Genomic DNA, 11,865 nt, shown 5'->3' with positions numbered 1-11,865 from the left:
TTTATCTTGAGATGGTTCTCATGTTTTTAACTAATTGAACACAGGAAGTCAGAGAAATAATGCCCTCACAGCTCAGACTGATCAGTACTGGTGCTTCTCAGGGTTGTGTCAGCTCTCCTCTCCTCTTTACTCTGTACACTAATGACTGCAAAAGAATCCATCCAGAGAACTACATCATTAAATTCTCAGATGATACAGCTATCCTTCGCCTAAAGAGAAGAGATAGCAGCCCCTCTGTTTATCACTCTGAAGTTGAGAGATTTGTTCAGTGGTGTGACGATAATAACCTTTTGCTTAATGTTAAAAAAAATTTGAGGTTATGGTGTTTGATCCCAGGAGTGTGGGTGATCACCAACCTGTGGTCATCCACAGTGAATCCATCACACAGGTCTGCTCTGAGTACCTGGGGGTTCATGTTGACAATACGCTCAGCTGGAGGACCCATGTTGAGAGCCTGTGCTCAAGACTGCAACAGCGAATGTATTTTTTACACTAACTTATATTATTTGGAGTTCAGCAGAAGGTGATGTTGTTTTATTCTGCTGTCCTTGAAAGCATCATCAGATATGGCATAACAGCCTGGTATGGTCATTTATCTGTTCAGTTAAAATCACAGATAACTCGTCTAGTGCAGACTGCTATGAAAATCATGGGTGTCAAAAAGCACCCTTCTCTCCAAACATGAGCAGTCTGTTGTTAGACAGGAACAGAAAATTGTTTCTGATCTGACCCATGTTCTCCACTCTGAGTTTCAGCTCTTACCCTCAGGAAGAAGATTTAGAGACCCTCGGACCAAACTGAACCGTTACAAATGCTCTTTTGTGCTCATGTCTATTCAATTTCTGAAGATGTGCCAAGAGGTTGTGCAATAAGCCGGTATGACACTGCTGCCAGATGTCTGTTTTTTATGTAGATGTAGAAAATTGTTAGATGGATATGCTGCTGCTACAGGATGTAATGTTATGTGTTCTGTATGACCTCTATGTAGCCTATGTATTTATTGATTTTGTAACTGTAGGACAGAGTCCAGGATAAATTGACATTAAAGTATACCTTATCTTATTTTTTCTTATTTTAGTGAGAAACGGTCATTTGCTCCATTTGGAGGAATCTGATTGGCCGAGCTGACAGAGGGTCCCACACTGTGTGTTGTTACAGGGGAAAAAGTGTCTGAGAAAAGAGAAGCAGCTGACAGGAAGACAGGGTCGAACAAAGAGAGAGAGAGAAAGAGAAAGGGTTGAAGAGTGTGTCTGAGAAAGAGAGAGAGAGAGAGGATACACTCTACACACTTGGATCCTACATGAAACCATTTAAAGTGACATAGAGGGACTTTTGCATGAGCAGAGTTCATGAAGTGCGTCTTCATCTCTCTCTCTGACCGCTGAGACTGAAGCAGCCGACCTCTGCTGAGATATCAGCCCCACACCTGCAGGTAAGAAATCACAACACATCTCTGGAATGACTTTAACAATTATAAGACACATAATAAGAAAATGATCATTTTTCTCATTTAACACTTTAAGGTCTTCCTTTTTTTTTTTTTAAATTGCAACACGGAAAAGTAACAAACAAGTACAAATACATGAGATACACAGGCTAACAGTGACAGAGTACAGACAGACCAATTGATTGTACAGACTAGTAAATCAGTTGGTGTAAGTTATCTAATTGACGGACCCCAGGAAGAGTAGTTGCTATAGGGAAGCAACTAATTGGGATCCTTTTAACAAATAAACAAATAAATAAACAAATAAACAAATTCCATGTGTGTGTAAGGGCGTGTGCATGTGTGTGAAAAAGAGATTGGACCAAGTTTTTTGATGAGCAGCCCCCAGACCCTGAGGAGGGAACCTATTCATCAGCGAAAGTTATGGGCAATCATTTGAATTTTATATGTCTCTTGATTCGACATGAAGGCTTTTATTTTGAAAGGCTCACCTTTCCCAATGGTCACATGACTTCCTTTTCCCCAAGCATTCCATTAATGAAGAAAACAAAATAATGGAAAAAAAAAAAAAAATTCGACCCCATTTTTTAAAATGTTCCTCTTTTTTTTCGTTTTGTTACCAAAATGAAAAAATGAAAAAACATGCCATTTGAGCCACGACGGTCACAACAATGATGCTCCGCTGACAGATATCAATCGACTACATTAGCAGGAAGGAAACATTTGGGCTTGGCTCAGCTAAAACAACTGGTTCCCCTGAGTTTGTGTTAACAAATGCTTTTTTCTGCACACTACAGCTAGATTAAACACTACACTGTACCCCCCACAACACTACACATTATTAACCTTTCATACGCTTTGACTGAGACCCCAAGAACACGGTTAGAACCTTGACAAACGTTTTCACTCATCTACAGAAGACTGCTAAAGGGAGAGTGTTCACACACAGACCTGCATGCCAACACCTTCACACACTGGCAAATTATATTTGCTACAATTTAACCACAAATACCAACCCTGTGATGTGCTTTCATCTGATCAACTGGGTCGACCACATGCAGCGTTTCTGTGGCGATGACAGCTATGCAACAGCGTTAAACAATGTAGATTGAAAAAAAAACAAAGTTTGTCCTACTTTTAACAACCTGCCTGTTTACCTCGCCACAGAAACACTGCATGTGATCGACCCAGCTGTTCAGACGAAAGCTCATCTTTGATGTACAGTTACGCTCACAAATGCACTTTATGTGGATTTACTTGTATGTATATGATATACATATGCTTATGATCATGGTCATTAAAGCACATTTTTCTGTCCAAATCTTTCCTGAAAAAAATCTAATTTGGTAATATACTTTATTTGTACATTTTTAACATTTAAACAGAAAAAAATGTGCCATGAGAACAATTAAATCTCCCTGAGCCATCAATTTAATTTTTAATATTTAATCTTCAACAGTCAAGGATATCGCAAATGCCTGGTTCCACTATCATGCATCGAGGTTGAGGGAAGTATTATCAGAAATACAGAAATGCATACATTTTTAAAAATCTGCCATTTCAATCACAGATATAAAAATATATATAAGTCCATAATGTAAATGACATAAAACAGCTAAACAGAACCATATCACTGGTGTTACTTCATTTAAAAAATGAAGGTAATTTACCTTTTCAAACAATTGTCATTTAGAAAATGAAAACCAAATTATTTCGTCTGGCTCGCAGGTGTTGTGAGTGGACACTCTCCCTTGAACAGTGTTCCCGTAGATGAGTGAAAACGGTTATTTTCTGTGTTCTAACCATGTTCTTAGGGTCTTTGTCTGCAGTGTTTTATCTATCTGTAATGTGGAGAAAAAAGCGTTTGTTGACACAAACTCAGGGGAACCAGTTGTTTTAGCTGAGCCAAGCCCAAATGTTTCCTTCCTGCTGATGTAGTCGATTGGTATCTGTCAGGTGAACTTCATCATTGTGATCGTCGTGGCTCACGGGGCTACATAGAGGACTTTGATCTCTTTCATGGGATCGAGACCACCTTTGCTCGTGTGCACAAAAGCTTTATTTTCCAATTTTTCAATCTTTAGTTGGCAACTGTGACGCACTATTGACCCAAATTCATGCATTTTAGCTGCATTAGATAGAAGATGCGACTTGTAAATCGCCGTTGATATGTTTGTGAATGTGTGTCGAATCAGCGACTGCAGCAGAGGCTGTTAGGTAAACATACCAACAGCTGGATCATGGAAACCAGTTAGCGTAGAAACCAGTGGGGCGATAACTCTGGTGTGATGTAGGGTTTAGTTTTCTTTGGTGAGTGATTCTACCTGTTCATGACTGAACTCAAGGCTTTGGCGAAGTTACTAAAATTCTTTATGTAGAACTGCCACAGGAGCGATTCTGGCGTCGAGTCCAGTGAGTTTTTGATTAATGGAGACGAGAATATCACTTACCTCTGAATGACAGAGTGGATTCGGGGATGAGGATGGAGATGTATCTGTACTGGGTAGAGAATATGAAAGGGGCCTTTTGTAGTTCGGACAGAGGCTGGATTTTCCGAGTTTTGAGGTGAATGAAGTGGTTGTGCTCATTTTGCAGTATCTGGTGAAGAAATGGTTGATATAGTTCTCTGAGCCAGTGGTTTTCAAAGTGTGAGGCGGACCTCCCCTGCGGGGTGCCACAGGACTTCAGGGGAGGCGTGGACCCATGAACCAGAAAAAGGGGAATTTGTTTTGCTAACTTTGCTGTGTGTGTGGCAAAATGGACAGATAACTACCGTAATTTCCGGACTATAAAGCGCACCTGAATATAAGCCGCACCAGCTAAATTTAGGGAAAAAAACAAATGTGTACATATACAAGCCACACTGGACTATAAGCTGCAGGTGGAACGGTGGCACGGTGGAAACACTTCAGCCGTCTGCTCTCTGTGTGTTCAGCCAATCTTCAAGAAAGTCTTCAAGTTCAGGCCATCTGCTTTTATTACATCTGAAAGCTTTTTTCATCTTTTTTGCATTGAGCCAGTTCTTCACGCTGGCATCTCCAACGTCTCACCATTGATTCACTGATGCCAAGGGTACGTGCAGCAGCTCTATTTCCTTCTTTGACAGCCAGATCGACTGCCTTTAACTTAAAAGCTGCATCATATGCATTTCTTCGTTTTTTTTCATAATGAGGGTTTGTGCATGAAAACTTCCTTTGCGCAAATTGTCTCGCTCTCGTAATGTCTGTCTTGCTCTCATTCTGTCTCTCGTACTGCATTTGGTTCCACTTTTGCTTTCATTGTTTGCGCGAACTGCCTGTCTCACTCTTTTCCGGCCTCCAGCATTTCCTGCTGGAGCCCGCCTTTTAAAGGTGGGGGACGTGGACCGGCCATAGAGCCCATAGAGTTTAAAGGTGGGGGACCATAACCTGTAAAATCCATAGATTTAGAAGGTCCTCTAGTGGCTGTTAGCTGTAACTAATCTATGTAAAAATCCATAGATTAGCCGCATCGTTGTATAGGCCGCAGGGTTCAAAGTATGGGAAAAAAGTAGCGGCTTATAGTCCGGAAATTACGGTAGTTACTACAATAACTATACTATAGTCGACTATTAAAGTTAGGATTTTCCTGCAGCGGTCCTGATGATGCTCAACATTAATGCTGTGTAATTTGCAAAGATGTATGAGCTAATGATAGCAAAAGGCTGTAGCTGTGTCCAAAATCACTCCCTATACACTATATAGTGCACTATATAGTGAATACACCATTTTGTAGTGATGTCCAAATTCTGAGTGAGCATTGTTACTCACTATATGGTGCACTCACTCTATACCACAATGCATTTTGAAAAGTAGTGAACAACCGATGGTCACTAGCCCAGCAATATTTACCATCATGCATCACTATTGCTTCTCTCAAACATGAAGGATGAATGAGAGGAGCACAGGAACACATTTAAAAACTTAAATACTTTTTTGTTTGTTGGTTTTTAACCAGATCTGTAAGAAAATGTTAAGGATTTAAAATGGAGTAACTCTGAAGATTACAAGACATGAGACCATTATCTTTATGCAAGGATAAGTGATAATACACACAAAACTGTAGACTTTTTTTGCCACTAAAGACACGCTTTTTTTTTTATCTATTAGTATTTTTATTTTTTTTGTGAAAATAGTTGGTGTTTAGTATCAGTTTTCAGTGAAATTCTACTGTTAATTTCAAACCTCAGCCGTTGTCATGGAAATCTATGAGCCATTGTTGCTAAACGTTTTAATTGTGAGACAGTGATGACGTCATTACTCGCGGCCAGAGTAGTGTCCAAAATCATTTTTGTGTTTAGCAGTTGAGTCCACTATATAGTCCACTGTATGTTGCTCACTATATGGTGGATAGGGAGGAGGGAATGAGTGAGTGGTTTCGGACACAGCCTGTGTAAACCCTGGGGTCATTCAGAGTCGAAGCATTAAGTCGGGAAAATTTTTGGATAAGAAGTAAAAAGGAATTTTGGTCACTCAAGGCAACTGAGACATTTAGCACCGTTAAACACTAAAACAGCCTCTGCAGTTGTTTGGCACCAACTATGACCAAAAGTGAGTACCAGGCAGGACCGAATGTGATGATCTGCTCTTATGCAAACTCATGGTTCCCGCTAGATTAGAGTGCAGAGCATAAAAATCAGGTGGTATTGGCAATGAGTTAATTACTGAAACCTAATAACTGATTGTCAGGGAAAGATGGATTTTTAAATAAAAATGCAAAAAAAAGGATCAACACTGTTAAAATGTTAGAAACAAAAATATTTACAGATGAAACAAATGTTTGAAAATATAGTTTTACATTTTTATATTCCTATTTTTTATTGGGTTTGGGATGGGGTGGGGGGTGGAGTAAATAATCTTCTCTTTGGGAGTTTTCAATTTTTGTGGTCAAAAAGAAAAAATGGCTTGTTTTTCCATTTTTTTCTTTCTTTTTTTTTTGTCAAAAATTATAAAAATAAAAACAAGAAACTGCTTGTTTTCCATTTTTTCCAAAATGGAAAAAAAATTCAAAATAAAAACAAGAAATGGCTCGTTTTTTTCATTTCTTCTATTTCCTGTCAAAAACATAAAAACGAAATAACAAGAGTTTCTCCAGATCTTTGAGTCTGGTTTCAGCCAGGATCTGGATCTGCCAGAAAATACTCTGACCTCTTTGTTTGACCTTCTGGAACCCACTCCTCCAAAACAATACTGTTAGTGTCAAAGACAAGAATCAAAATGGCCATGAATCTGGACTTGCTGTGTCATGCACATTCTTTTGTGATGACCGTGTTTTCCATTGACTTGTTTTGTCCCTGGATTGTACTGGAACATCCAAGTGTCACTCCATATAATCACTCCTAAAAAATGTGGGTTTCCTTCCGTTTGTACCAAAATGTCTCCATGATTTAGCTTGTGTTTTTCCTTTTGATGAGGAGTCAGAAATTTTGGCATACAGTGCTTAAATTTAGTAGACCACCCTAACCCTAACCTAAGTAAGGTTTATGCCACAGCTGCCCTACATTAACAGCACTGGTAATTACCAAAATCATTTTTTTATGTTTCTTCAATGGTTAATACACCAGTATGTAGAAGCTCTTTAACCCAAATGATATTTTTAATGCTAAAATATAATTATTATTGTTATCCATGAATTTTAAAATTTACTGATTTACAAAAAAAACCCCTGAAAAAATAGTAAAGCACATTATTATTTCTTGATTAATATGTCAGAATATAGTTATTTACTTGAATTCCTGAACAGAAAAATTAGTTTAAGTATTTGAATGTTATGCTTGATTCATTTCTGACTTCTCAGAGAAGCCCAGTGAGCCAGCTCAAATTTGGATGAATTCAGTTTGAAATCCCTCATTCCTGTTCAAAATGGTAAAACGTGGAGAGCTCACTGAAAATGAAAGAGTCCGCATTAAAGCACTTCATGATTCTGGATGGTCTTTGAGACAAATATGACAGGTGGTCTAATAAATTTGTTAAGCACTGTACTTTTTTGTAATATTCACATTTTTATGCAAAATTTCTGCTATCATTCTTATTCTGAGTCGTCAATGATTTCCAATGATTTGTTCACTTTGTTGAATGTTCGTTGAAGTTTTTGACGTCTGGAAAATTCATGGTCAAACATCCGTTCTGTCTACATAAAATTGTGCCATTCAAACAAACATGAACATGACATGTAGAGTTATTAACAAGACGAGCTGACATTTCTCTCATTAATGAGAGAGAGTGAAGGAAAGAGAGAGAAGCAGCTGTTCGCTGTTCAAATGGACTTTTTCCAAATGTATTCAAAAAGTCCAGGTTGACCTGAAATAAAGGATGTTTAGAGCTTGCCTGTGCACCACAGGTGTGATGTTTTACAAGTTTTTTTTTAAAGAACATAAGTCCAGGCGAGCCAAATTTATCCAAAAAAGGCTTATATTATTAGGGTTCAGAGGGCTTATATCCATCCTAGACATCTTTGCAATATATAATGTGATAGACTAAAAATCATATAACTTGCATTTTTTTTTGTTTGTTTGTTTGTTTGTATTTTGCTTCTACGGATTGATGTTCTACATTACACCACACATACACATACACCACTCTCCTTGCAAAACTTCTTTGGAAAAAAATCAAACCTTTGCTGCAAACATGAACAATTTTAATCCTTGATTAGTTTCTATCAAGAGTTTTAATTCTCAAAATACTCCATGTTTTCCTTCAAATAAATAAAATGATGTTGCTTTTTCATGAAATCATGGTGTTCACATGATAAAAAATCTGTAATTTCCCCAAAATATCAATGAAATATTATTTCCTCTTCTTGCTCATTTGCATTCTAGTTCATATTCTAGAGAGAAACTCTGGTCTCTCAAGAGTAAAACTGCTTTACCTCGTTTGCAAAGTCATGAGAGATTTAAACCTCTAGCTCTGACTCTCATCTTTTACATGAGGTGTTGTTATTCCTCCGGTGTTGTCAGCAGCTGTTAAAAGCAGTAACATGATATTTTCTCATGTTCTTGTTCTGCAGACACACAATGTCTCCTAACGCCTCCCTCCACATCACTGAGACTCCCCACAGCGACCAGATGACGACTGTGGAGATCAACCCCATCATGGACAACATCGCCAGCGTCCTCTACACGCTGACTGTCGTACTCGGCATCACCGGGAACTCCATCGTCATCTGGGTGGCTGGATTCAAGCTCAAGGTGGATCAACAGCTGATAATTTTTATAAATCCTTTCTGAACCTAAATGTGATGTCAACCAATGACTAACCTGCATTTATTCTGCTCTGTAGTTCTCTCTCATCAGACCCATTTCAGTGAAATGAAATCCAGGTTAAAAACTATAAGAACACTTATCTGTGTTGGTATGAAAATGGTTAAACACAAAACAAAAGCAGATAGGGTGGAAATAAACATTTAAATTTGAAAGAACATGACCCTTAACCTAAATCTGACTATCCATAAGCCATCTAGGAACAGTTTTGAATATACAAAGATTAAAAATAAAGCAGTTAAAAGATTCTGTACTATTGGGAGATAGGGCTAATGGCGGAGGTCTGCGCTCTCTTTTAAACCCCTTTTCATTTCTGTTTCTGCCCATTTCTGCCACATTTTTAAAGCCTTTGCCCTATTTTGGCCTCTGAAAACCAAATATTTCTATTTTTAACCCATTTTTGTCACTTTTTGCCTTCCTTAGACAATTTTTTCCACTGCTATAGCAATTGAATCCCTTTTCACTAATTTTTGCCACTTTTTAACCACTTTTCGCCATTTTTGCTGCCCATTTTTACCCCTTTTGCTTTTCCTAGCTAATTTTTGCTGCTGTTGTCCAATTTTTGCCACTTTATGCATTCCTGAGAGTATTCCTGCCACTTTAATCTCTCCTTTAACTGATTTTGGCCGCTTTTTTAACTGCTTTTCACCATTTTCCTGACAATTTTTACCACTTTTGACTTCATTAGCCTATTTTTTTTTTTGCCGCTGTTATCCATTTCTCTTTCTGTTCTTATCCATTCTAGCCACTTTTTGCCTTCCTTAGAGCAGTTTTTGCCACTGTTATCCCATTGTCTGTCTCTTGTAACTCATTTTGCCACTTTTCTATCACTTTTCATCATTTTTCCTGCCCATTTTTACCAATTTTTCCTTTCTTAGCCCATTTTTGCCACTTTTTGCCTTCCTTAGAGCATTCTGTGCCATTGTTATCCCATTGTCTGTTTCTTTTAACTCATTTTGCCACTTTTCTACCACTTTTCATCATTTTTCTTGCCAATTTTTACCTGTTTTCCTTTCTTAGCCCATTTTTGTCGCTCTTATCCAATTTTGCCACTTTAAACTCATTTTGCCCCTCTCTTTTACCACTTCCCTCCACTTTATCAGATGATTTTTGACACTTTTACCCTTTTTTTTCCAATTTTCACCTGTTTTGCCTCTTTTCTCAATTATTGAATTACTTTCCTGTAAAATTATTTTTTTCCTGTTGATCAACATAAGATGATCAGCATGTTTCTCATATTAAAAGACTTTTGACTGCATAAACCCTGAATATCACTTTTATGTCTTCTCCATCATCTTTATTTTCTCCTTGTCTCCTTCCTCCTCAGCCTAAGGTCACCAATGTGTGGCTGGTTAACTTGGCGATAGCCGACCTGATCTTCTGCTTCACACGAGTCTTCTCCCTCATAAAGAAGCTCTTCTTCGACCACTGGCCCTTCGGCGTCTTCCTCTGCAAGTTCAACGGCTTCTTCAAGTACGCCAACATGTTCTGCTCCGTCTTCCTGTTGGCTGTCATCAGTCTGGATCGGGTGCTGTGTGTGTGGCGGCCCATCCTCACCAAGCAGCACCGCACCGTGCAGGCCGCCAGGTTAGTGGCCGTCTGTGTGTGGATCTCCGCCATCATCTTCAGCACGCCTTACTTCATCTACCGTAATGTGTCCTTCGGGAAGAACAACTTGAGTAAGTGTTCGGTAGACTCCGAGGAGAAGGAGGGTGACAATGGCGCCAATCTGGCTCTCTACTCCATCCGTTTCCTGTGTGGCTTCTTGTTGCCTTTTATGGTCATCCTCATCTGTTACATTCTGGCTGGGCTTGGCATCCAAAGAACGCGCCTGTCAGGGAAGTCCCGCCCCCTGCGTATACTAGCATCATTAGTGATTGCATTCTTCCTGTGCTGGGCGCCGTACCACTGCCTCCTGCTGGTGAAAATGGTGGACAGTAAGAACCCCATGTTGAAGATCTGGCACCCTGTGACGTCCGGCATCGCCTACTTCAACAGCTGTGTGAACCCGCTGTTGTACTTCTGCATACTTCTGCATTCGCGTAGACGTGAGGAGCGCTTCAGGCAGAGCCTGTCTGGCATGTATAAGAGAGCTCTGGCGGGCGACATAGATGTACAGACGACACAGTCAAACAAGCGCTCTTTGGATGACAGCATTGGGTCCAAACCCAGTCTGGCTGTGGGGAGGAGTCACGAGGCTGTGACTTATTTCTGAACTGGGACTCATTTTTTATTGTTGAAAGGTGGACTTTTTCATACTTCATGAGCAAAAACGTCCTTATTTGGTTTATTTAGAGCAAAATCCCCAGAAATGATTGTGACCCTCAAATTCCACATACTCTGTGTCTGCAGCATTGCACGCATGCTGCAGTTTTGCTGCTATCAGAAGCACTGATGTTTTTCTGAAGTGATGCACAGCCCTAAACAGCTGTTCACTTCATTTTCATTCTGTTTTTTTTTTTTTTTTTTTTGCTTTTTCTAAGGTTGATAAGTTTTGAAAGTTAAAAGCTTTATGTTTTCTAGGGAGAATGAGTTGTATCAAATAAAACCCTGTTTTTTCTTCTCAGAAGTGAACTCTTTTCCATCCATGGTGTCATGTGACCGCTGACTGATGAGCTGTGGCTTGTGACACAGGATGGGAAGTTGATAGAGAAAAAGGTCAGGGGTCAAATATGGGATTATATTATGTATAGACCCATTTTAGAAGTTCTTTCATAAACAGTAGCTCGCTTTAGCTTTTTAGCTATGCGAGCTACATAATTAACATAACTACATAAGCCATCTGAGCTAGGTTAATTTTAGCTAATGAATTTTAGTTAAACCTAACGTAAATACTTTTCCTACGTACCGTATGTGACCTTAGTTTTAACTACATTCACTATGTAGCTATGGTATTTACATGGCTTACGCAGTTAGCAGAGCTAAGTAAGCTATGCTTGCTGCATTTGAGTTTTTTCGTGGAGGGCAAGCTTTTCCAATAAGCAGACTTTTACTTGGCTTGTTTAAATGTTTTGTAATCAGGTTTTGCAGGTCAGGTTTTAAACTTTAAACTTTGTTTTGTTGCTATTTGGGTCGATCTGCTTGACATTCAAGCGTTTTTGGAATGGCTTTCCCTGAAAACAAACTGCTGTGGAATTTAAAA

General features: G+C 39.0%; 1 protein-coding gene across 1 annotated transcript; it reads left to right on the top strand.

The window, feature by feature from the left end:
* Positions 1-1,270: 1,270 nt before the first annotated feature.
* LOC121524489 (fMet-Leu-Phe receptor-like) lies at positions 1,271-11,084 on the top strand. Its single transcript, XM_041809912.1, has 3 exons — positions 1,271-1,432; positions 8,471-8,651; positions 10,051-11,084. The coding sequence occupies exons 2-3, from the start codon at positions 8,478-8,480 to the stop codon at positions 10,936-10,938; spliced, it is 1,062 nt and encodes a 353-aa protein (XP_041665846.1). The 5' UTR covers positions 1,271-1,432; positions 8,471-8,477; the 3' UTR covers positions 10,939-11,084.
* Positions 11,085-11,865: the final 781 nt, after the last annotated feature.

Source organism: Cheilinus undulatus, linkage group 16 (assembly GCF_018320785.1).
Source record: "Cheilinus undulatus linkage group 16, ASM1832078v1, whole genome shotgun sequence".
Taxonomy (NCBI): Eukaryota; Metazoa; Chordata; class Actinopteri; order Labriformes; family Labridae; genus Cheilinus; species Cheilinus undulatus.
This window is presented reverse-complemented; position numbering and strand designations above follow the sequence as displayed.